The sequence below is a fragment of the Arachis hypogaea genome, chromosome 20 (genome assembly GCF_003086295.3).
Source record: "Arachis hypogaea cultivar Tifrunner chromosome 20, arahy.Tifrunner.gnm2.J5K5, whole genome shotgun sequence".
Taxonomy (NCBI): Eukaryota; Viridiplantae; Streptophyta; class Magnoliopsida; order Fabales; family Fabaceae; genus Arachis; species Arachis hypogaea.
The window spans coordinates 8,445,539-8,470,984 of NC_092055.1; the positions used below are offsets into that span (position 1 = coordinate 8,445,539).

Sequence of the window (25,446 nt, forward strand, 5' to 3'; positions counted from 1 at the left end):
TGATTTTGTTCGTTACACGTATCTGTGTAATAGACAAGGGTTCAGAGACAAGAAGTGGCTAGAAAAGGTGGATCAGAAGAGGGAGCACAAGGTGGTGACTCGTTGCGGGTGTCCTGTGGAGATACGTATTAAGTCTAAAGGGGATAGTGGGAGATGGTTTGTGTCTCGTTTTGTGGAGGAACATAACCATGAGCTCTTGCCTATGAAGTAGGTGGACTATCTACCTACACACAGTAAGATGTCTGATGTTGATATTGCACACATGGAAAGCATGAGGCAAGTTGGGATATCAATTCCAAAGATCTATGAGTCTATTGCTGCACAGGTGGGTGGTTTTAATTTGGTTCCATTTACAAAGCGAGATATGTACAACGAGGTTAGGCGACAAAGGGCGATGGAGAATGGTGACGTGAATGCTGCGTTGAGGGTTTTGGAGGGTGCAGCCCAGACGGATGAGAAATTGTATTGGAGGTACGAGGTTAGTGAGGGGCAGCACATGTACGATCTATTTTGGAGTGATGGACGAAGCCAGGATGATTATAAAGTATTTGGAGATGTACTAGCATTCGATGCAACTTACGGGCAGTACAAGTACAATCTGCCAGTAATTGTTTTTTCTGGGATTAATCATCACAACCAGACCTGTGTATTTGCAACTGCGATGGTTTCATGCGAATCAATTGCATCATATGTATGGGTTTTAAGAAATTTATTGGAATGCATGGGGGGTAAAGCACCCACAGCGGTGATAACTAATGGCGATCGATCAATGCGCGTAGCTATTCAGGAAGTGTTTCCTAATGCTCACCACCGCTTATGCGCTTGGCACCTCCTGAAGAATGCGACGGTTAATGTGTGTAAACCCCAATTCACATCGTTGTTTAGACATTGCATGCTTGCCGATGTTGAGGTTGAGGAGTTTGAGTTGCTTTGGGATGCCATGCTGGAGGAGTGTGGGGTTAGGGAGTTAGAGCGGGTCAAGGACGTATACGAGAAGAAGTCTTCATGGGCAACTGCTTACATACGGGGCAAGTTTTATGATGGGCTCCGCACAACATCTCGGTGTAAGTCGTTGCACGCAAAGTTAGGCAGATTTGTGGAAAGGCGATACGACATACTTGAGTTTGTAACCAATTTTCAATGATGTGTAGACTTTTTGAGGAACAATGAAGAAGAGCTTGACTTCCGATCATCGTACGGGATGCCAGTCTTCAAACGCAGTTCCTGGAGTTAGAAAAGTCAGGGGCAATAAACTTCACACGGAAAATTTTCTCAGGATATCGTGAGTCACTTAAAAGGTGTGTTCGGGTCACCATATTGGAGTGCATCGAAGGTGAGGATAGGTGTGTGTATGTGACACAGAAGTATAGAAGACCGAATTCACGGTGGGATGTGGTTCATATGAAAAGGAAAGAGGAGTTTTTTTGCAGTTGCTTGAGGATGGAGTCATTCGGTTTGCCTTGTGTTCACATACTAGCAATTTTGGTTAGGTTAGACATTGATTCCCTTCCTAAAAGTCTGGTGTTGGCGCGGTGGTCCAAAGCAGCGAAGGAAGATCTTTGTTACGAACTGTTAAGCAGCCAATATGGTGATGCGGGTGTTTTGTATTGGAGTAGATTGGGTGCATTCCTCCAGCACTGCAAGCGGTTAGCAAAAGCAGCATGTATTAGGGATGAGGACTTCAGGCAGTATTTAGCTAAGGTTGTAGAGGATACGTGCTTGCTTGAAAAAACAAATGGACTACGAGTTGCAGTTTTTGGGACCGGAGTTAGCAACAGTGGGGGAAGGGTTAGGGATCCTGTTAGTGTCAGGACAAAAGGCACAGAATGTGGTAATGAACCTCTTGGGTCTAGGGGTATCAAGCGGTGTAAGTGCAGCACATGTGGTTGTCTTGGTCATCGAAGGACCCGCTGTCCCAATACTCCACCGACATCAGCACCGTGAACCCAGGGCGAGGGTGCGAATATGTTATCACAAACTATTAACATGGTAAGCACGAAAACCATGATTCACTTCAGACATACCTTCCCCTAGAGTGGATGTATCATGGTATGAATGTTGTTCTAAAATATTGCAAACACGTGTACAAGAATTGGTGGTACTGGACAGTGTGTGAAATTAATATGATGAAAATTATGTGTTCATGATGGCATGCAGGGTCCGTAAAGGTAGGAAGAAGGGAGAATTGTTTGGTGGTGATCGTTGAAGCGGTTTCGATCTATACATAGCTAGGTATTCGCAAGTGGTCGTTTCGCTTGGGTCGCTAACGGTGCAAGTATGTATTATTGGTCATGCTGATGTCTTGGGATGTATGTGGGTTAAAGTGTGTTGAGTATGTAATGTTCCTGAATTTTTAACTAGATTTGTTAGCCTTTTAATGACAGCGAATTCTGTGGTTGGGTTGATCATAAGATATGGTCATTTTAATATCACTATGAAAGTATTGTATGTTGATTTTAAAGATAATTTTCGGATGGCACATTAGCTTAGGTGTAAGCATCAGTTTGTGGGATTTAACATGTATCAATGAGTTATAAGTGGCACTTTACCGGGTATGGTATGAATACCACATTATATCTTGGAATGGTTTAATTGGTTATGTTATGTTTTTCCCCATGGTATGAATACCACAACATGTTAAGTAGCGATGTGCTTTTGATGTTTACAGTAAAACAGAAAGCTTGTAGGCCATCCCACACAGTGGAAGCAACAAAAACAAGAGGAGGAGGAGAAATTGATGTTACAAAAGGCTGAAGAGCTTCATGCGTTGGATCAGCAAAATCATGGTATTGTACCACATTACATTGATAGAAATTATAGCCGTGATAAAAAAGGTTTTAAAGAGACAAATAGTGTATAATTCAACATGATACGAGGAAGCCCTGCAGACAATGAAGGCATTTTGGCAACGTCTTACTATGGCAGCAGCTGCTGTTAAAGTAGATGCGGCTGATACCAGAATTATCTGCCAAGAAGGTAGGGAGAAACTGAGGTTAAAGACACTTTTAACTGAACAGGCCAAGACTCTTGATAGGACATACCTTTCTCCTAGCTGCAAAGTTACTCTCACCAACACTCCGGATCAGAATCATAATGGCAATAAATTCTCTTGATTAAGTTATGTTGCCCAAGAACCCATTATTTTGATGTCCTTATCATGATGCCTTTATGTTCTGTATTTTGTTTTCGATTTCCTTTTTTTCCAAGTAGTAAACGATCATAATTTTAAGGAGCACGTATGTTCATTAATTTTTGGTGCTTGGAAATGTAAAATGTAGTGGGAAAAGTCTTGTAAATGTTCTATAATTCTCTTATGAAGAAAGGTATGGAACCTTTGGAACAGTGTACGGTTAGCCAGGTGTGGTTGAATAGTGCACCTATACGGGAAAGACTTGACTAGATAAATAGTAGGGTTAACCACTAAAAATACTCCCAAATTATTCAGACGTTGACAAAAATACCCCCGAATTTTATTATCGACAAAAATGCCTTCAAATAATTTAAAAACACAACAAAAATATCCAATAGTAAATATATATTTTCAAAAAATGCCTTAGAGATTGAATTTTCATGTAATGTTTTGCAAGAATGATTATAAAAATAAGATATTATTATTCTTAAAATTTGGTAATTTTTTGTTAAGTATATATTTTTTTTATAATTTTTTTGTTAACAACCAATAATACTTTTAAAAAATCACAAAAAAATATATACTTAACAAAAAATTACCAAATTTTAAGAATAATAATATCTCATTTTTCTAATTATTTTTGCAAAAAATTGCAATAAAATTCAATATCTAATATATTTTTTGAGAAATACATATTTAATGTTAGTTTTTTTGCAAGATTATCTAACATTAAATATGTATTTCTCAAAAAATATATTAGAGATTGAATTTTGATATAATTTTTTGCAAGAATGATTATAAAAATAAGATATTATTATCCTTAAATTTTGGTGATTTTTTGTTAAGTATATAATTTTTTATAATTTTTTTGTTAACAACCCATAATACTTTAAAAAATCACAAAAAAATATATACTTAGTAAAAAATTACCAAATTTTAAGAATAATAATATCTCATTTTTTTAATAATTCTTACAAAAATTACATCAAAATTTAATCTCTAAGGTATTTTTTGAAAATATATATTTACTGTTAGGCATTTTTGTTATGTTTTTAAATTATTTAAGGGCATTTTTGTCGATAATAAAATTCGGGTGTATTTTTGTCAGCGTTTAAATTATTCGGGAGTATTTTTGGTAGTTAACCCTAAATAGTATTTTAAATTAAGCCATATTCACGTATAATTCACTGCAGTACATGCGACATCTACGGCTTTGTGCCAAACGTGAATATGCGCTCACATAGACCACATGGTTGTAACAATCCTAAAGCCAAAATAGAGGCAATCTAGTTACTCACATCACAGCGACCGAGAACTGAAGCCTAACATCCCTAACATTAGCGTAATCTTGAGTAATAGAAGGTACTTGACATTTCTATTCACAATAAATCCAAAAGGCAAAAATTACAAGTCACATGGTTATCAAAATAGAGAGGGATCAAAGTAGACAGCTCTATTCGGTGCAATCCATGAGATCATGCCAAAGTAGCTCAGCTTTAACATGTATGAAGCATGCATGTTCATTTGCATCACAGCTAACAATGCTAGTAGCAGTCCGCATTCTCACAGCTTCCAGGTGGATCTGCGTAATGATAGTTACACAATGTCATGAACATTTCAAGTAAAATAAGCACAAACAGCGTAATAAGGGGAACAGTTACCAATTGTTGTGACCTGAAGCAATTATTTAACAAAGGCATTGCATGAAACTCACCATGGGAGAGAAAATTTGAGTAGAAAATCCCCAATCCTGCTGCAGCCAGTACAATAGCCACGTAGATGTCTCATTGCTGCATCATAAAATCGTGCATCATTGGGTCAACACGATAGCGTGACGGAGCGTATCAAAAAGTTTTGGTGGAAAGCAAAAAACTCAGGCAAGGAAAACAAAGATCTATCCCACATATAGTCGTGCATAACTTCTTGGTTCACACTAGTTTTTGTTGAATATTTATGCTGTAAATAACTAAGATGTTGGGTTTCCCTTTCTTCTATTTTGTATAGTCGAAGGAGCTTTGTGTACACCTCTCTTAGAAATATGTGTATAGATAATACTAAACAGAAATAACGAATATGTGAAGAAAATTGGGGAATATAATGGTGCATAAGAAGTAAGACAATGTTACAAGAAAATATAGTTTGAAGAAGAATTAAAAAAGCCATCAGTTAATCATATATCATATTTTAAAACAACCAAAGACTGGTCAGCTGGTGACCTGGTGTTACAGATGTAGAAAAAACAAGAGAACGATAAAATAATTGATCGTCCCCTTTACGTGTACGTCAGGTTTGGTGATAAATGATAATTTCTCCTTTAAACTTTGATCACACCGCTTTTTTATAATTATATTTCTTTTATCTTCTACCCCCAACAACCACTGAAGAATATTTATGCTATAGAATAAAATCATTGCAAAATAAATATAATAATAAACGAGAAACAAGAAACAGTTAACAAAATGGAACCAGAAAAAATTATTTTCCTACATCGCAGACATGGTTATGGTATTCATCATTCCACATATTATGCAAATAGCTTAAAGTAACTTGAGTTACCTATCCACTGCATTTATGGCTCCAGGATACTAGAAGGATCCCCAATTAAAAGGGTCTGGATTTGTGTGTCTGAAGTTGACAATGTTCTTGTCCACTGAGAAGATTTTCCCTAGGACATGGCACTGGGAGGGAAGAAAGAGTAGTTACAATTGTAGCAGGCAGGCAAAAGTGTTCACGAACAAGGTAAAGTTACACAGTTTGAAGGTACGTGTGAAGAGAATACTTACTATGCGCTGCATGTTAGCCTCTCGACGGACAATACTCTCAGGACTTCTGCTTACATCTAGAACGTACAATCTTGCAGCCTTGACATCCAACAACAGCATATAGCACATATCGATGGCCTCCCAAACAGGCACATAGACCTACATTATCGAAGGTGAAAATGTTTTTCTAATTAACGGTAAAAGTTCATTCGAGGGAATAATAATTACACAGGCGGCAATAACGAAATGACATCCATAACAGGGTTTCAAGGATAGATATCATATGTGTTCCAGTTGGTTTGTCTCATGCATCCACTTTGGCTGGTAATGTTGGGCCATCTCACTAACTGGGGTGTCAAGCAGGACATCCGTTGCGAAGTTAGTTGGAAGATACCAGGCACGGGGAGTCTTGCTCTTGCGTGCCTGAACCGACCCCATCAAGTATGCTGCGTTAATTATTTGCAACCATGCCAAAAATTGAATATGTATACACATGGTGGTTGAAGGTACAAAGTTTACATTCAAAAAATATTTTGGATGACTTACATCAAGACATGGGGTATGTGGGGGGGGGGGGGACAGTGACATGAAAAGCGCTTGTGGCAAGTCGAAGAATGAATACTTAAACAAGATCTCCCTGAAATAACATCGGAACTAGTTAGTCAAAATTAAAGTTGACGTACTAGCACATTAGTACAGAATAGAATACTTGTGTTAGATGTCTCACTCAAGTGGAAGTTCTTTGCCGAAAATGTATGCCGTTAACTTGCACTCCTGCAACGAGAGTCCCATATTGTTAAATGGCCTGAACACCATTTCGTACGTCTGCGAGACTTAGAGGATTAGAGTTACATGGGGTATAGATTGATGGTAGCATAGGTAAGGTAATTTGATAACAGTGTCATTGTTACACAAAGCATGGCAACTACCTTTGGGATTCTGGGTTCAGTGGGATCAACTCGGTTGTTGCGACGGCCACGCCCGCAGCCTCGTGCGGCCTGCTTGAGGACGGTCCTCTTCAGACAACTTTGGGTAACAGAATCCTGCATCAGCACCTGCATGTCGTGTGTCATTAAGGATGCTGGCCTGCCTAAACATGTCATCTCAATGCGCTCCAGTTTCGGCAGCTTAGCAGGTTTGGTCATATCTGGAGTCGATGTGAATAGGCCACACAGTTCAGTTGTGCTGTCAAAGTCAGACCACGCTGGGAGGCTCGAAATGTCCTGTTATTATGAAATATGTTTAGAGTAATTTCAACACATGCAAACACCTTCAGAGAACAATCCATGATGTAGGATGACCACCAAATTATTCAGAATCAACAACTACAACGTACCTTGTCATAAGTGGACGAAGGAATTTGAGATATCCTGCCGTGCCACTGCCCAGTTCCCTTTGATAGCCCAACAGCCTAGTGTTGTTGGGTAGTCATTTGTTGACTGAGGAGAGAGGCCCCTGTGATATTTCTTGGTGTTGATTTTGTTTCATCTATGAGAAGGTCATCCTCCTCATACGGCGAGTCAGGTACAAAGAAGTCAAAATGGGACCCCTCTGCATTTGGGCCTTGCTGTATGCTTTTGCCCTTCTCGGAGGGTGGCCTCAGATGGGTGAACGAGCCTCCTTGTTGTCTGATGATTTTGACCTCAGGTTGGCCAAAAACACTCGTGACATTACTTGATTGGGGCACGACGTCTGAGGAGGACTTCGTCTTTGTGGTGTCCTCTTGCGGCGGGGGCATACACAGCCTAGGAACCATGACGATGCTACCGCTTCGGTTATGCTGCCGTTGAGCCAAGTCCAGAATTTGGAGCAAATACCCATCAAACGTGGTTGTCCTCTTCTCGATGATGGCCAACCGAGACTTAATATCGGCAAGCTTTTCATTGGAACCCTTCGTTCACATAGCACATCACAAGAATAAATAAAAAATCGATTATCATGAACAAATAAGATTGTTATCCTCATAAAAACGGAATGCTGCATAAACATTGCCAACTAAACAATGGGTATTGTAGACTTAATCTCTCATGAACAACACAATGACAATGACTCAGTAATATAGGCAATGCATATTGTCATCAAGGAACTGTAATAAAATTTTTAACAACGGAAAAAAGGGCCCAAAATTGAGTAGCGAATCGGCAGCATGGGCACAACACAATTTTACATCATGCAGTAAGCTGGTAATAGAGTTATGAAACTAGACATAAAAACACTGCAATTCGTTGACATAAGCACCAAATAATCCTATTCGATTTCCTATAGTAGGCATCAAAGGTTCAGTAAAACAGTAAAACAATAAAACAAATGAACTTCTTTTACTTCAAGTTATACGCACATAGCGGATTACTTTAGCTCATTATACTAATTCTTCGCAGACAAAATATCATACCTTGTTTACTTAGAAAATGATGTAACCAAGGAAAGAATAAAAATGGATTTCGTAAGAATGCAATTGGGAATAGGTTGCATGTCTCAGGTGGACAATGCAATATATTATCAAATGATATACCTGCAAAGTATCCTACGAAAGTTATGAAGGAAAATCGAAAGAATAAAATTGGTCACTAATATTGCGGACCACCATTACATTATTGCAAAATATGTCAGGCAAACGAAGCTAACGAAGAACACAACTTAAACCCAAATTCACCGTCCCCTCAAACTGACGCAGAAAGAATGACGGCAAAAGGACGGCAGCGGCGACATAGCTTTAAGAAGAGGGATGGGGTGGAGGCTAAGGGCTTTGTGGGTCTGTGATTAAATCTCTCACCAGACAAGGATGTAAAGGTAGGGATGACAGAATCACGGTTCGCAGAAGAAAACCAAGGAAGAAGCCTTTCAAACTTCCCGTTTTTTTTTTTTAAAACTTGCTTAAGTAAAATTGTTTTCGGCCTTTTGCTTCAATCAAATAATAACCTTTTCCTTTGTGTGGAGCGGCCCGAATATAGGCCCGTTTTTAATATCCCATTTGAGTCATTATTACCCATTTACATGGATTAGTAAGGCACATTTTAAGAGCCTATTTTCACTGGAGTCACATTAGCCAACTAGTTATGTCTCTCAAAAACGAAAGATCCAACCTTTATAGAGTAGCGTTATTGTTGTCTTTACTTTTGTGAATAAAAAAAGTCTACTAAATTACTGAATAAGTGACAAGTAATGGTGTGAAACGTCCAAATAAATTGTTCAAAATATTAAAAACATATATCTTTTTCTTAATATATAAAAAATTATTTTTATATAAATTATAAACTATGATTAACTTATAAATTTATTTATAACTATACTTAATTTTGTATCATTTTAAAAGCAACGTACTTTTTGGTTAAATATTGATTTTTTTCATAATCAAAACTAACTTATTTTTTACAATTAATTTTATAATTGGTTATCACATAATTTTATTTTTTAAAATAAACTTTTAAAGTAATCTTACATGTTAATAACAAATTTTGGAAAAAATTATATTGTTAATCAAAATCAAATATAGTTTTTTACTTAAATTTAATTATATGCAATCTTATATGTTAATAACAAATTTTGAAAAAAATTATATTATACTTTTAATTTTAATTTAAATATTACTTTTAATTGAAAATGAGTTTATTTATTTGTTCCAACTATCTATTCTTAAATTACCGTTAATTATTCGACATATATTTGAGACTTGTTATATCATTATTAGTTATTTAAAATTTTATGTTGAATCTTGTTATATAAATTTCATTTTTTGTAGCAACAAAAGCGTAAATCTAATCCAATCCAAACCACTTTAAAATATTTTGGATCGAATCAAATTTTCTTAATAAAATTATGTAATTCTAACTTCACCGCAATAAATTTTGTATTCCAATTAGATCAATTTTTGACGCAAAACTGATCCGAATGGCTTCACGGATACCTCTACCATCACACACATCCCTCAGCACCAACGTTGATCCAATCCAAGCCGTGTAAGTTGAATCATGCCGTATACATCTCATCCCAAAGTAATCTGCTGCATAAAGAATATCACACCATGTCAAGTCTCACCATTAATCAGACAATCACGTGCTTTACAATATTCGAGGTACAAGATCATGCATAACTACAGTACAATCACAGCTTAATGGAGGGAAATATAGATCGCTCTTCCGCCAGATAATAAAATGACACAAGGGTGCATTCAAGGCACTTTGTTATGGGCCATAGAAAAAGATTGCATGCTAAGTTTTAATCAAATGGTTGCTTACTGTGTTTCTTAATACACGAATTTTATTTTCTGAAATTTTAACTTCTAAATAAGACATTCCAAATTCTAATAATTATAAAATACAAATGTCAAGGTTTAACTTTTATATTTAAATAAAATTTTAAATAAACAAAACACTTACCTTCCAATGGGCATGTTTTAAGAAAAAAAAAATACAAATTAACAAATTTAATTTTGAAATTTACAATCATCCCATAAAAAATAATATATTAAATCTTGACATTATTAAAAAAATACCACTAAAAGGATAACACCAACATAAATAAAATGGGCCTTCCAGTGCTAAATTATTTACTACACCTTCGTTAACAATTTTTCCCAGCCACGAATTAACGAAGAAAACCCTTGTTGAATTTTCCCATCTTCTCCTCAATACATCTTTTACCTCTTAAATCTAAATTTACACTTGAAGCTTATGCATAGTAGTATGAACATTATCATTAAGTCATTAACAATTGCCTACGCTTTCTTTTTGTCTTATTATCCATCATTAATCATTACCAACGACGCCATCAATACTTCTAACGTCGACATTGTTTCATATAAACAAATACAATCAAAACCCCTTACATGATCTACCTCCCACTTGGCTTTCACATTGTGATCCAACAAAATTCTTACCCATTCCTCTTTAAACTAATTGAACCACAAGGTTAACATTTCCAAAATTGCCGCACCAAATATATCGGAACGACACCACCAAATTTGTGCTAACAAATTTTGTTACCAAACAAATTTAAATAGGAACTGAAATCATAAGCTTTTCCAAACCAATCACTAGGGGTGGAGGGGTCCACAAGGCTAATTAGGAATCAGATTCTCCTGCAACTACGTCAGCTAAGCCCACCCAATTGTAGCCGAAAAATTCCCACTCTTGCATCCAAGCCTTCACCTCACCAGTGACTGATTTAGTGAGGATTTTGCTCGTCGGTATAGGATTTCACACAAATTGAATTCTCCTTGCAAAGTATAGTTCTACACCAACAAACAATTCTCCCAATCAAAAATTTTGGTTTTGTCACGAATAACAGACCCCAATTAAGAATTAACCGAAGTATTTAGACTTCGGATCGTCTCCCTAGAAAATAATGTAGTGCTTAATTATTGGCTATGAAGGGGTAAAGGGGGGGGTTGGTTCATAAGAAGGCAAGAAAGTAAATTAAGCGATTAAGTAAAGAAAGCAAAATAAAGAACTCTTGGCTAAGACTTAGGTAATTGAGGTCACCATTCTTGTCAACAAATTGAATATTGGTAATTAAGAGAGGCCAACCTATTAAGTCTACTTCCCAAAAGCTTTAAGTACATAACATTTACTCCTAAGCTTGAAGTACGTCAAATAGATTTGATCACATCAACCCTTAAGTCCTAACCTACCTACTAATTAACTTAGTAGTGGGTTAGCGTCAATGGGTATCAAATTGATCACCATGGGTTCTCAAATCACCAATTCCATCATACCCAATAACTCAAGTTTACCCAATTCCCTTGGCTTAGACCAAGAGTTGATAAAACTACTCAAAAACTAAAGAGAACATTTCATCAAACACATAGAGTGCAATAAAGGTAAACATCATAAATGGCAAGAATAGTAAAATCTAACAACTACTAAGTGCAAGAAAAGTAAGATCAACAACTCAATTCAACAATAAAGAAACATCAAACATTAAATTGCATTAAAAGTAAATCAAATCTAACATGAGTTCATCATCACAAAAGAGAGCAAAATGAGAAATTAACATCACAATTAAGAGAATCAAGATGTAGAAATGAGAAATTATAAAAGAAACAAGATAAGATCAAGTGATTAAACATGAATCTAAGATAATCTATCCTAATCCTAACCTAATTCTAGAGAGAAGAGGGAGCTTCTCTCTCTAGAAAACTAACTAAAAGTTCATGTTGGCTAAACTAATTGCTCCCCCTTTGCTTGGACTTTAATTCTGCATGAAATACACTCAGAAACAAGTCGGATTTGGGCCTGGGCAGCTCAGAAATCGCCCCCTGCTCAGAAATCGGGGTTTATCAGTGACCACACTTGCACGTCTATAAAACCTCCATTTTTTTTCATTTCTAAACCGTTCCTTCGACAACCAACATTCACAATGGCTGGTCAAACCTCACCAGATTACTACTGTGTCTTCAACGGATGGATCCCCGGGATATACACATCCTTGGAAGAACTTCTTGAGCAGATTAATGAGTTCGACGACTGTTGCTGGGAAAAATACCAGACATTAGCCCTGGCGGAGCAGGCATGGCTTTCTTTCTTTGGCGGTGGAGACGCCGAAGAGGGCAAGAGACGCATACAACTTGGGGAAGCACCGGACGCCGTTGAGACCGATGACTATCGCGACAAGCAGAGGCTTGCCTTGAGAGCCTTGCATGCAAGGTTCCACCAGTTTCAATACGACTTAGCAAATAACCCAGAACGTAAGTCCTCCCCTATACTCATTGAATACCTCCTTCACTTTTCCTTCACACTATGTCCTTACCAAATGCACTACCGCGTAGGTCGTGACCTAGTTCCGGAGACTCCGCCGAATGAGCCATTGCTTCACCAAAGCATGAGATCCTACCTAGCCATGGCTTGCGAGAAGCTGGACATTCCTGGCCCCATATATAGGATCCTCAACCAAAGATACCCTGATGGTTGTACTTGCTATCAACATCTCGTTTCCGTCGTCCCTCCTTCATCATTTGAAGCCCTGGTAGTTATCGGACCTATAGCTTTCAACCCGACCATCTCCATCGAGGACGCTGCTCGGCTATGCATTCGAGAGATCTGTAAGAAGGAAGATTGCTACGTCCTAGACTACAACTATGATCTGGTGGGCATGTGGAAACAGAAATACATTCAACTCTGCAAAGAAACTTGCACCCTCAAGGCCAGGCTCAAAGACGTCACTGACTCAAAGGTTGCGCTGCAAGAGAGGATCTTCACCATTGACGGCCTTCGCCATGGCAGGTGTGGCGGTCAAACTTCCAATCGCTGAGGCCGACGACGAAGGTACTTGCCATGTAACACCTCTGCCTGCCTTCCGTCTCTTCCCACCGCCACCTTAAAAGCAACTCCTCCACTTCAATGACAACCAAAGTCTACATCCTCCGTCTTTTCTACTTTTTCTTTTTAGTTTATTATCCTCTGTTCGGCTAGCACCCATGTATACGCCCATCATCCGTCTACTACAACCTTATGCTTCTATTGTCTACAAATTATCTTACTATTACAATGCAAGTCATTGCAACTTATAATGATCCCAGCATTCTGTAGATGTCTAATGCCCATCTTCCTTAACATTCGTTAAAGACTTCCCTCAGCTACGGCTCGAATCAAACTGACACTTTTACTAGACACATGCAACCAACAACACAAGTTATAATCCACCAGTAAATAGCCCGTCAACGCGCTTCAACCTTGTGCTTTAATGACGACCCAATAAAAACAACCAACCCTACCCACTGATCATTATCTCAAATTTATTATACGGCCTCAACAACCACAACAATGCAAAAAAAATTCAAGCTTAACCTACTTCAGAAAAATACCAAAATAATCCACATTGATCATCCATTCCCTTACTATTTTCTTACTCAACAAACGCTATGTTATTTACCCCCTCATGTCGTCATCAAACTAAACCACGCTTATTTTTAACTATATACGTTTGAATTTGAATTTTAATTTTATTTATATGGCTGTCTAAAAAATATTTCTCTCACATCTTTCAAATAAATGCGATCACAAAAATTATAATTCACATGTATATAATTACAAAATCTCAATTCATTTTAATTTAATACAAATAACACTATTTGTATTATTCAATTCTTTATATATGATGTTAATGTATTTACACACTCAAATTTTTAGTACAACTTACAATTAAATAGCTTGTTTTTATTAAACCTTGGATTTTTAACTATCACATAATCATGAATTGTCTGTCTTTGTATTTGAAATTCTTTTAAAGCTGAATTAAGTACTTATTACTCGTCCCACTGCAATAATACGAGTGCGTTACTTTTATTTGATAAAATTGTGTCGTTAATTTAAATTACATTAACTTACATATTCAATATCAATTTTCTTACTTTTCATGTTTTAAATTATATGCATCAAAAATTTAAAAAAATAAAAATCAAATGAACACAATATCGTCGTGTTAAACGATTTTGCATATATCTTCAGTAATTTTAAAATTTTAAATTGTTAATTTTAAAATTTTAAAAAAATATTTGTTATTTTGTTTACCAAACCACATATAACCTAACGACTAGGTAATATTGTGGTTGATTGTTTCGATAATACACGTATTTTTCATAACCATTTTCTTTATTTTATTTAAATAAAAAATATCAACTAAATATGTAACACATCTTAAGACCATCCCTTTGTTGTTTCATTTTTCTTTTGGATGGATTTCATGCTTCATTATTTATGTACTTTGTCTGTATTTTTGGTTGTATTATTTAAACTTTTCAACACATTAGCCTCGTTAACCCATCAATACTCTCTACCACTATATCCATAATCATTGGTCCACTTACTCCGCTTATAAAGCCCAACGCATTATCTGCTATTCAATACATCACTGATGCCAATTAAAATGGGCCACAAACGACAAACCTCGTAGTAAATTAATCGGCCCACTACCATTTGGCTCGGCTCACCGTCCACTACGGTTTCGCAGGATACTCCCACTCCGCCAATGCAGTCTTCAATAATATTGGACAAATCCGACACTCTCTGCCAATATGTACAGCAAAACTTTTACATCGGTTGCTATCCTACCTTGCACTTTCTTTCCATGTTTTTCACAAAAGGAAGCGACCCTTCAATCAATGCCAGTCGAATATTTTAAATTAAATCTGTACCGCCATAACACTTGCAATACTGCTGTTCCGTGAAAGTACATTGCTACACCTGAACACCTTCCTTTTATATTATTTATTCTTGTATCTAGCAACTATTAAACCCTATGGTACTTATGACATACCCTCAACTATGTTTAATGATGTCATTAATATTTTTTTAAAAGTGTCAAAACTTTAACTTTTTTTTAAGATATTCGTAAAAATAACAAACCCTCGAGGTCATTTTCTATTTTTAAAATATTAGTAAATAAACAAATAAAGGTTTAAATTTAATGCATTTGATAAATTAATTGTAGGTATATAATATATGTAGAGACCAACAAAATATAAAATATACAAAGTGTGAACAGATATATTAAATTGTTACGTTTATTATATAATAATACAAATACATTTATTTTTTCACTTAAAATTTATGGTCTTAAGAAGTTAATTTTTATTTAAGTTCCAAAAAACTTAATTAATACATTTGGTGCAATAATACAACTATGTCTGTTTCTATCAAATTAAAATAAATTAAATTGTTAACTGAAACTATGTCAATTTAAATAAAAAAATTTATAATTTAGGATTTTAAATTATGTCCATAAATATAGATTAACCAAAAAAATATACTAACACGATCTAGGAGTTTTGGTTAGGACTCATGTCGCACACTTAGAAAATTGGACTTACAATGGTTGGATTATGTTTTTTGGTATAGGGATTATAGGTGAGGGCCTTTTTCGCTTAAGGCTTAGTATTTAGTGTTTAGGATTACGGTTATGGTTAATGAATTTGGGATTAAGGTATTCGGTTTATAGTTTGTAGTTTACTATAATACCGCTTAAGGTGATATAGTTTAGGGTCTTCGATTTAGTGTATATACTTTAGAGTTTATGGTATAAATGTTACGTTTTAGAGTTTTTAGTTTAAGATTTAGGGTTTAGAGTTTGTAGTTTATGTTATCAGGGTTTATGGTTTAGGTTATTTAGGTTTACGGCTTTTGGTTTCAGATTTAGAATTTAAGGCTTTATGCAATATGGATTATGGTTTACGAGTTAGGAGTTAGGAGTTGCGGTTTCGAGTTTATGGTTTAGGATTTAGGGTTATGAGTTAGGATTTAGGATTTAGGATTTAGAGTTTAGGGTTTACAATTTAGGGTTTATGGGCTATGGGTTAAGCTTTTATATTTAGGGTTTATGGTTTAGGATTTAGAGTTTGTAGTTTATGATTTACAGTTTCGGTTTTGGAGTTTCGGATTTCAGTTTTAGGGGTTTTCGATTTTTAGTTTGGGGATTGTGGTTCAGGGTTTATGGTTTTACGATTTACAGTTTATGTTTTAGGATTTAGTGATCAATCATTATGATTTAGGGTTTAGCATTCGGTTTGAAGATTTAGTGTGTAGGGTTTAGTGTTTTGTATTTAGAGTTTATGGTTTTTGGTTACGAATTTATGTTTTTATGGTTTATGGTCTAAGATTTGATGTTTAGGATTTACCGTTTAGAATTTAGGATTTATGGTTTATACTTTAGGATTTAGGGTATAGAGTTTAGGATTCAACGCTGAGGGTTTATAGTTAAGTGTTTATAGTTTTATATTTTAGGGTTTAGGATTTATGGTTTAAGGTTTACGATTCATGATTTAGTCCTCTCAATGTTTACAGTTTTGGAATTAGGGTTCAAGATTCATTATTTAGGATTTAGTGTTTAGTGTTTATGGTTTAAGTTTTAAGGTTTGGGGGAATGATATTAGGGTTTGTGGTTTAAGATTTATGGTTTATGATTTATAGTTTAGAGTTTATGATTAATGAGTTTATGATTCAGTGTTTAGGGCTTGTTTGGACGCCATTTTCAGAAAGATCTTTTACAAAAGTAAAAGTAATTTTATGTTTGGATATCTCATGTAAAAAGATCTTTTTATCTATCAATTATGTTTGGGTAAAATAAGGTAAAAGCACTTTTTTGTTCATTTATTATGTGAAAAACATCTTTTTTTTTAAATCTTTTTAAAAAAGATGTAAATTGTAGCTTCTCAAAAAATATCTTTTTTTTCTAGTGCTTTTATTTTTACTATTAAAAATTTGTCCAATACACTAAGAGCTTGTTTAGGCGTCATTCTCAAAAAATATCCTTTTTTAAATGATATTTTTCTAAAAGATCTTTTACAAAAGTAAAAATGATTTTATGTTTGGATATTTCATGTAAAAAGATCTTTTTATCTATCAATTACATTTGGGTAAAATAAGATAAAAGTATTTTTTTGTTCATTTATTGTAGTTTCTTAAAAAAGATATTTTTTTTCTATTACTTTTACTTTTACTATTAGAAATTTACCAAACACACTAAAAAATAAAAAAAAAAGATATTTTTCATTGAAAAATGATTTTTTTATCGATTTAATAGTGCCCAAACAAGTACTAAAAAATAAAAATAAAAAATATATTTTTTTAATAAAAAAAATCTTTTTTTATCAATTTAATAACGTCCAAACAAACACTTAGTATTAGCGGTTTAAGTCTTATAGTTTACTATTTAGGGTATAGTTCTGAGCATCTATAGTTTAGGGCTTACGAGTTCTGGATTTTAGGTTTAGGATTTAGCATTATTATTGTTATCCTCATTTATGTTAATAATAATATAAAATATATTTATTATTGCTATGGTCAAATAATTAATACACAACTTATTATGTTTACAATACGCATTTTTTTTTAAATATTTTAAATGTTTTGTTTACTGATATAAGTAATTTGGGAGTTAAGTCTTAAAGTAATTTTTGAAGTTGCACTCGAATTTTAAAGTAGTCTTTGAAATTAATTGTTATCCAATTTCATCCTTGAACTTATATTCCAAGACTCATACTAATTCCTAAGACGCTTTCCGTTTATCAGAACCTTGAAACGACGTCGTTTTAAAAGAAAATAAAAAAAATAAAAAAAGAAAGAAAACACGCTCCCCTTCCCCTTCTCCAACCTGTCCCCTTCCTTTTCTGCTTTCCCAACCTGAAGCCCTTCCCCGTCCCCAACCATACTCTTACACTCATAACGCTAAACACACAAAGTTCTCCTCAACACTCGCTGTCGCTGCATCTCGCTGGCCTCCGTTTTAGTAACGCCCCGCTCACCCCCTCCCCAACCTAGTCTCTCACACTCAAACACAGTAGAGGCAGAGGCAGAGTACAAAGTCTCAACCTTCTTTGTCATCGTCGCGCTGCTCGCCAACCCCTCTGCGTCAACACATCGTCTCGTTTCTCGCCGTCACTGCTCGCTTCTACGTCCCTCTCTAGTCGTTACTGTCACTGCTCGCACATCGGCGATCTTCTCTTGTCTCCTATCTGTCTTCCTCTGCCTCCCTCTTCTCTTCTCTGGATCGATTCTTTGTCTCATCTATGGTAAGTTTTTTTTTAGTTATTCAATCATTGTTCTTTAATGTTTTGGGTGATTGTTGCTGCTGATCCTGTTTCAATACAACAACAATGGTTGATTTTAGCTGTTTTCTATTCTGTAATTATTGATGGTTTTTTTGTTGTTGCTATTTTATGGATGCTTGCTATTTAGGTTGATTAATCTTTTCTAATTGATGCTGATTTTTTTTGTGATATTTTGTGTTGCTGGTTTTTATTTTTGTGATCTGTTGAAGAAGTAGAAGAACAGAGTTGAAGAAGAAGGGATTAAGGTTTTAGAAGGGGATTGCTATTTTTTTTAATATAAAACGATAACATTTTATCAGAAATCAGTCCAGTTCAACTTTTCGATGGACGAAAAATGCCTTAGGGACTACTATGAGTCCCGGAGTGCAACTTCGAGAATAAATTTGGGTAATTATTAACTTTATGCATCACTTTGAGACTCGAGTGCAACTTTAAAGATTACTTTGAGACTTAACTCATTATTTAGACATAATTTATATTTATTTGTCCAAATTACCTCGATAAATAAAATATTTGAAATGTTTATTCAAAAAAAAATTACAATACCATGATTATTGTTACATAATATGAAATATTTTACTTTTCCTCAAATACATTTTGTTCAAAAAAATTTAATATATTGGATCATTAATATAATAAATAAAATAAATTAAATCTATTATATGTATACATATATTTCTTATTATTATTCTTTTCTATTACAATAACATTAATAGTAAGAGTTTAGTTTTAATGCACTAGTAGTATAAATAGTTTTACACAGTCGTACAATCACATCGGTTCTTTCGGATGATCATTCACATCGTCAATGTGAAAAGTGATTTTTTTTGCTGATGTCGTATCACATAATTATATTGAATGTACGTGTAAAACTACTTTACACTGACAGTGGATCAAAATTAAATTCTAATAATAATATGAAGTATATTTCTATTAATGTAATCTTTTTTAATTATTTTTCATATTTTTTACTCATCATAAAACATACAAAATTTGGAATTACATATTTCCATAAGAGCCTGTTTAGAATGCTAGGAATTAGAATTCACTCAAGAGTTGAATTCTGGTTCTTGCTTTGGAACAACTAAAAATGAATGATTTGAATTTTCTTGAGAATTCCAATTTCCATTTTTCCTTCATTTGTAAATCAGACCAAAAAGGGTCTGATCTTCAAATCAACTCTCACACTCTTTAAACTTGAATTCTATTCCATTAATATATTATAGTTATTCCAAATCATGAAATTGAATTTCAAATAGAAATGAATTCTTTTCTTAAAGGAAATAGAATTCTTTTCTCATGTTAAATGGTTTCCAAACAAGCAGTAACGTGTTCAATTTTTTGAAAAATAAAATCTATTACAATTGCAATAGGAACATATATTAGATATTATTATTTATTTTTTGAAAACAAATGTATAACTATCTTTCATTTGTACATAAAAATAATTATTACGATGTAATTTTTTCTAATAAATATTAGGGCTTTTTTATATAAATAAGCAGGGGAGAAACATTAATTCCAGGAATACGCATGGCTGGAATTATTCACTGAAATACGCATGGCCAACTCATTGCAACTGGCCACGAAATGGATTTTCAAACCAATTCGCAGCAAGCGACCACGAAATGGGGGGGGGGGGAGCAGCAGCAGCTTTTCCAATTCGTGGCTGCCACAAAGGAGGTGAACCACATCAACAACGGCGCCCACAAAATGGGCCATGTCAAGGCCAGCATCCACGAAATGGCCATTTAGCTGGCGGCGACAATGAAGTGGGTGGATTCGTGCCTGGCGCCCACGAGTTGGGTGTTCTGAACGGCAGCAGCATGCATTGGCTGTGTCTGGTGGCAGGGGACACTTGGAAATGGAGCCGAGAGTTGTATAAAAGGTGGGTTGGGAGAGCTTTCATGCACGGTTAAATTCCAAGTGGGGTAGGAAAAAAAAGTGGTTAGCATGGTAAGTGTAACTTGAGAGGAGGTGAGGTTCTGGTAGTGAGTTTTTCAATTTAAAAAATAACTTAATATGAGTGGGGGTGGGGTGAATGTGGAGGAAAACTTGAACCGGCTGGACGAACATCATATAGCGGCACACTTATTTCATAAGGTTTGTTTACACCATTAATCAATTTGCTAGTGTAATGGATTCTTAGTAATTTTTTATTTCGATATTAACCTTTTTTTAAAGAGTATTTCTAACTGTTGTGTTTCTTGGTTTCATATGTTGTAGCCCACACGTGTTCTTACTCCTCATGGCACGCTCGTAGATGTATTCATGTTAGAGCCTAGGGATCCAACGATGGAAATTAGGCGGGAGAGGCTCGACCCTTATTTGAGACGTACCGGATTTTATCATGCCTCTTTGATCAAGCATTTCGAGTACGACAATCCACTTATCATTGCCTTTGTGGAATGGTGGCGTCTTGAGACGCACACATTTCATCTCCCTTGGGGTGAGTGTACTATAACTCTGGAGGATGTAGCCATGCAGCTAGGGCTACCTATAGACGGACAGCCTGTTAGCGGTACGTTGAGGTCATGGAGTAAGTTTCATCAGAGAGATATTTGGGAATGGTGTCATGAACTTCTAGGTGAGGTTCCCCCCGGCCACGTAGGGACAACGAAGTACAACATCAAGTTGAAGTGGCTGAGAACTCGTCTTCAGCAGATGCCGCTTGAGTTAGATGATAATGGTCGCATGCAGTATGCACGGTGTTACATACTTTACTTGTTGGGAGGCGTGCTTCTCCCGGACAAGGCCAACAACACAGTCCATGTACGATATCTGCCATTATTGGCTGACTTTGATGCCATTGGTACCTACAGTTGGGGTAGTGCCGTCCTCTGTTGGTTATATCGTTCTATGTGCCTAGCAACAGAATACAGTGTTGAGGGTATGGCCGGGTGTCATACGTTGCTCATGTCGTGGATTTACTACAGATTACCGTTCTGGGCCCCGAATGTTACAACACCCTTTAGTTTTCCTTTGGCCACGAGGTATTTATTTCATGCTTCACACTTAGTGACTTTTATGAAGTATCCTTTAATGTTGGAACTGTATTTTTTTTATTAATTATGTGGTTGTCCAACAGGTGGGCAGGGAAAAAAGGACAGAATGACTATGCTGAGTAACGCCTACTTAGGCACCGTCTGCGCTTGGACAATCTGCAAGTGGATGAGGTAGGGTGGCCGTTGTTACTTTTATGTACTCAATACCTGCCTATGTCGCTGTAGTGACGGCGTACCTTTATATTTGCAGTTTGTTTGGCAACCGTACATGGACCCCCGAATTCTGTCTAGAGTTCCCGCAGAATTCCTCGGACACCCGTATGGAGATTTCTATAGCGCCGTTGTGCCTCTAATATTTTTCAGGTGGATTGAGATCCTAAATGTTGACCGGGTGTTACGACAGTTTGGGGGTAAGCAAGGACCTCCAAACCCGCCGCTTAATATTGATACATTCCATCGACAATCAGCCCGTAATGACGACGGTTGGTGGCCGGTTCGACTATCAGAATGGTTTGAGGTATGGGGCAATAGACGCACGGATGCATACCGGCTGCATATTGATCGTGCAGATATATTGCGTCCCAGCCATGATTATTATAGGTGGTACTGTGAGAGAACAAGGAGGTTTCTGTCCGCCCCGGATGCACTGCATGACCCGCGGGGTGACGCTGTCCCCGCAGATGCCCCCGCAGAGTATGGACGAGGCCCTGTGGTTAATTTGCCTCCCGTTCCCCGAGACCATCGGCGGCGCCGTTCCCGCAGAGGCAGAGTTGAGGGTCATGTTGACCATGGGGAGGATGAGCAAGAGTTGCCAGAGCAAGACCGACCCAGTTTTGAGCCAGATTTCGGGCACCATATGACCAAGAGTTGAGGCTCCTCCAGTTGCAGGGGACTGCTACTACCCGCAACCTGCTGGACCAACAGATCCCCCGCAGCCATCTTCCATTCAGCAGTTTATGCCATATCAGAGTAGCTACGAGATTGGCGGTTCATCCCAGGGAGGTACGCAGGACTTGATTGATTCAATGGACAGAGTTGGTTAGACAAATTTCTCTTCATTATTCGACGGGTTGGACCATTTTATCCCTCAGCAGTCATCCCCACACACCCCCACTGATCTTGGGCTCGCCCTGCCTCGCTCAGACACATTCACGCAGCCTGCCTATGCGGGGATGAGATCCGCTTCTCTTGGTGACATAGCTGGTTCTGCACTTCGACCCTATGATGCCATGCAGATACCTGGCCGACGTCTTTCTTACACAGGAGCTGATGCTACAGCAGACGAGGTTGAGGTACTAGCAGCTCGTCCCCGCCGGGACACTCGAGCCCCTTCGTGTGGCACAGGCGGCAGATTGGGTCACGAGCACCGTTAGTCTTGTGTTAGTTTGTTGATGTTGTTCGCTTTACTGTTTAGTGTTGGTGTTATTTATTTTTCCTTTTTACCGTTTGCTGTTTCGTATGTTATGTAGAGTTTATGTCCTGTACTGTTTCTTGTATGAAGTTGATGTGCTGTTTCGGTTATTTTATTAAGCATGCTTTTACTTTACGTCATTTCTTTGTTGACGAATATTTTTAGTATTCCTTTTTACCTCGCATTTTATTATCTTTATAAAAAAATGAGAATGCAAATGTGAAAAAGACAACAGAATCAAGAACAATAGACGAAACATTTGGGTCTTGTCCAGTACAACGAAACATAAACAATAAAAAAAAAACATTACAGTAGTAGACATTGGCTAAAAATTAGGTTGCAGAAGCATGCGGACAATGTCGCCTGGTATGCCCGGGTTGCCTGCAAATCCCGCACCTCTTACCTGGTCCCGGCTCAACATCGTCCATTTCATTCCGAATCCTAGTAGATACCGGACGCCCTTCCATTGTACGTCGTAGGAGGGGGCTGTGCCGGATATGTGCTCCTTCAGAAGGGGGCCACATCTCCTCATCCGGCACGGGCTGGAATTCCATCTGATAAACCCGAAACACGCTCTCAACACGGTACACTAAATCAACATACTCTTGCCAGTCCAACCTCGCATATGCACACGCGGCCAGAGCATGTGCACAAGGATAATGTAATGCCTGGAAGTAACCACAATCACATCTGCGGTACCGAAGGTTAACTCGGAACCGTGACTGCACCCCTGCAGCAGCTATCTCGTCGACTGTGAATTTAGTGGTAGCTCTATCGTATGACGTCACCAACATCTGGGGAATGCCCTCAAGGTTCGCTAGTATGGCTTTCTGCAAGAACTGTGAGAACACCTGACCACTTGCAACCTGCGCCTGTGCTTGCCGACCCTTCATGACGAATAACTCGTTCAGGCGATAGTAATAGGACTTCACAATTGCACACACCGGCAAATTTTTAGTGCCCTTGAGGACGGAGTTGATACACTCAGACAGATTCGTTGTCATGTGGCCGTATCGTTGGCCCTCATCTAGGTGCTGTAACCATTTAGGTGGCTCTAACCCACGGATCCACTCCATCATCTGCGGGGATGTTACCGGATCTTCGCTACTGATTAGCTCCAGGTAGTACTGCGACTGCTCTTGTGTCTTCGAATATGCAGCGTTAACCAGGTGTCTCTTGGCTTCCTTACTCTTGAAGCTTGTAGCAAAGTTGGAGGCAATATGTCGAACACAGTACACATTGTGTTTCCAGCCACACCCCTCGCGTTCCAATGCGGCCTTTATTGCAGCATGCCTGTCGGATATAAGCAGAACTCCCGGCCGAGTTGCGACATGCCTCCTCAAATTGGTCAGGAAGAAGTACCATGAATCTGTATTTTCTCTTTCGACAAGTGCGAAAGCGACGGGTAGAATGTTGTTATTCCCGTCCTGTGCAATGCCCATGAGAAGGGTGCCTGCGTACTTACCATACAGATGTGTCCTGTCCACTGAGACCAGCGGTTTACAGTGCCTAAAAGCTTCAACACATGAAGGGAACGACCAAAAAACCTGGTGAAACATGACACTTCCACGGTCTAGTGTGTTCCCGACATAGTACGGCAGAGTTTGGAGGTCAACAATTGTCCCTGTTGCGAAAATGCTTACTTAGTTAAACATGTAAACGACTAAACGGACAGTAAAGACCAAAGACCTTTGCATAATAAAATACAACTAATACCTGGGACGAAAGCTTGGAGAGCACTGAGATATCTACGCAGCTGGTCATATGATTCGTCCCAATCACCATAGATCCTTGCGATTGCCTTCTGCTTCGCGTGCCAAACCTTCTTGTAAGAAACCTTGTAACCGTACGCTGACTCTACTGATCCTTGCAACACCTTTACACAAATGGTCACATCGGCATGCACCATGGGAAATATGTGCTGGCAGATGACGTTGCTATCGAGTTGGGCGTGGTCTTGAGACATTGTACTTGCCAAGCAACTATGAGGACCTTCATACTTTCGGATTTCCCAAAATCTACAGGACCTTGTCTTCGCCACCCGTACCATCCAACGACATCGGTCCCCGAACTGCTTACATCGACATACATACCTACTTTGGTCTGACTCTACAACCTTATATTCTGCACTCCTACGGATATTGTAGTTTTTTACCGCTAGCATCGCTGATTCCCGGTTAAGAAATTTCAACCCAACCTCAAGCTCCATCTCGCCTGACAAAGGATACGTGCTCGGTCTGTCCTCTGCGTTAGTCGAATGCATTGCACCCAAATTTAAGGATAGGTAGTGTGACGGCGTGGAGGAAGAACCACCACCACCTCCAGGTTCGACCCCCTATTGGAGGAACATCATCGCCATGTAGAGGCTGCGTCTCTGGAACGACATCTGCTTCATCACCGCTGAAATATTCAATCTCGTCCTCGTCAGACGTATCTGCAATAGCAGCCTCTGGAACCCTATCGACCCCCACATGTGTAGAAGGGGCGGGGCGTGCTTCACAAATAACTAAATTTTGTACCCTCAGGACAAATGCATTGAAGCTTGGACTTGGGGCCCTACTGATGTCCCGATCTGGAACAAAATCACCAGCTCCGCG

At 37.6% G+C, this 25,446-nt stretch overlaps 5 protein-coding genes across 11 annotated transcripts; 3 read left to right on the forward strand and 2 right to left on the reverse strand.

Annotated features, from left to right (window-relative positions):
• The first annotated feature begins 238 nt into the window (after positions 1-238).
• LOC112785375 (protein FAR-RED IMPAIRED RESPONSE 1-like) lies at positions 239-1,944 on the forward strand. Its single transcript, XM_025828848.1, has 3 exons — positions 239-1,064; positions 1,152-1,229; positions 1,277-1,944. Exons 1-3 carry the CDS (start codon positions 239-241, stop codon positions 1,942-1,944), a joined length of 1,572 nt encoding a protein of 523 aa, XP_025684633.1.
• A 2,315-nt stretch (positions 1,945-4,259) lies between these two features.
• On the reverse strand, positions 4,260-8,778 carry LOC112785376 (uncharacterized). Of its 7 annotated transcripts, none has more exons than XM_072230014.1 (9): positions 8,483-8,764; positions 7,229-7,783; positions 6,822-7,115; positions 6,620-6,717; positions 6,439-6,529; positions 5,914-6,338; positions 5,687-5,808; positions 4,845-4,920; positions 4,260-4,712 (listed from the first exon to the last, which is right to left on the reverse strand). In XM_072230014.1, the coding sequence occupies exons 3-6, from the start codon at positions 7,035-7,037 to the stop codon at positions 6,330-6,332; spliced, it is 414 nt and encodes a 137-aa protein (XP_072086115.1). In that variant the 5' UTR covers positions 7,038-7,115; positions 7,229-7,783; positions 8,483-8,764; the 3' UTR covers positions 4,260-4,712; positions 4,845-4,920; positions 5,687-5,808; positions 5,914-6,329. The 7 variants fall into 7 exon arrangements, with proteins under 7 accessions (XP_072086115.1, XP_072086112.1, XP_072086113.1 ...); XM_072230011.1 differs by having other exon boundaries at positions 5,914-6,315; positions 8,483-8,744; XM_072230012.1 differs by having other exon boundaries at positions 5,914-6,051; positions 6,121-6,315; positions 7,229-8,744.
• Positions 8,779-12,205: 3,427 nt separating this feature from the next.
• Positions 12,206-13,419, forward strand: LOC112784047 (uncharacterized). The gene is made up of 2 exons (XM_025827143.3): positions 12,206-12,577; positions 12,659-13,419. Exons 1-2 carry the CDS (start codon positions 12,250-12,252, stop codon positions 13,138-13,140), a joined length of 810 nt encoding a protein of 269 aa, XP_025682928.1. The 5' UTR covers positions 12,206-12,249; the 3' UTR covers positions 13,141-13,419.
• A 7,036-nt stretch (positions 13,420-20,455) lies between these two features.
• Positions 20,456-21,561, forward strand: LOC112785377 (protein MAIN-LIKE 1-like). The gene is made up of 3 exons (XM_025828850.1): positions 20,456-20,536; positions 20,660-21,426; positions 21,522-21,561. Exons 1-3 carry the CDS (start codon positions 20,456-20,458, stop codon positions 21,559-21,561), a joined length of 888 nt encoding a protein of 295 aa, XP_025684635.1.
• Positions 21,562-23,181: 1,620 nt separating this feature from the next.
• LOC112785378 (uncharacterized) lies at positions 23,182-25,058 on the reverse strand. The gene is made up of 2 exons (XM_025828851.1): positions 24,566-25,058; positions 23,182-24,473 (listed from the first exon to the last, which is right to left on the reverse strand). The coding sequence occupies exons 1-2, from the start codon at positions 25,056-25,058 to the stop codon at positions 23,182-23,184; spliced, it is 1,785 nt and encodes a 594-aa protein (XP_025684636.1).
• Positions 25,059-25,446: the final 388 nt, after the last annotated feature.

Bases quoted from the DNA above. Each gene is read 5' to 3' on its own strand.
- LOC112785377 (XM_025828850.1), top strand. From the start codon at position 20,456: ATGAGTGGGGGTGGGGTGAATGTGGAGGAAAACTTGAACCGGCTGGAC. The intron at 20,537-20,659 runs GTTTGTTTACAC...CATATGTTGTAG, and splicing joins CGGCACACTTATTTCATAAG to CCCACACGTGTTCTTACTCC. The intron at 21,427-21,521 runs GTATTTATTTCA...GTTGTCCAACAG, and splicing joins AGTTTTCCTTTGGCCACGAG to GTGGGCAGGGAAAAAAGGAC.
- LOC112784047 (XM_025827143.3), top strand. From the start codon at position 12,250: ATGGCTGGTCAAACCTCACCAGATTACTACTGTGTCTTCAACGGATGG. The intron at 12,578-12,658 runs GTAAGTCCTCCC...ACTACCGCGTAG, and splicing joins CTTAGCAAATAACCCAGAAC to GTCGTGACCTAGTTCCGGAG.
- LOC112785375 (XM_025828848.1), top strand. From the start codon at position 239: ATGTCTGATGTTGATATTGCACACATGGAAAGCATGAGGCAAGTTGGG. The intron at 1,065-1,151 runs GTAAGTCGTTGC...AATGATGTGTAG, and splicing joins GCTCCGCACAACATCTCGGT to ACTTTTTGAGGAACAATGAA. The intron at 1,230-1,276 runs GTTAGAAAAGTC...AAATTTTCTCAG, and splicing joins CTTCAAACGCAGTTCCTGGA to GATATCGTGAGTCACTTAAA.
- LOC112785378 (XM_025828851.1), bottom strand. From the start codon at position 25,058: ATGGAGCTTGAGGTTGGGTTGAAATTTCTTAACCGGGAATCAGCGATG. The intron at 24,474-24,565 runs GTATTAGTTGTA...TTTTCGCAACAG, and splicing joins TCTCCAAGCTTTCGTCCCAG to GGACAATTGTTGACCTCCAA.
- LOC112785376 (XM_072230011.1), bottom strand. From the start codon at position 7,037: ATGACCAAACCTGCTAAGCTGCCGAAACTGGAGCGCATTGAGATGACA. The intron at 6,718-6,821 runs GTAGTTGCCATG...TAAGTCTCGCAG, and splicing joins CTGAACCCAGAATCCCAAAG to ACGTACGAAATGGTGTTCAG. The intron at 6,316-6,438 runs GTAAGTCATCCA...GGGTCGGTTCAG, and splicing joins CACATACCCCATGTCTTGAT to GCACGCAAGAGCAAGACTCC.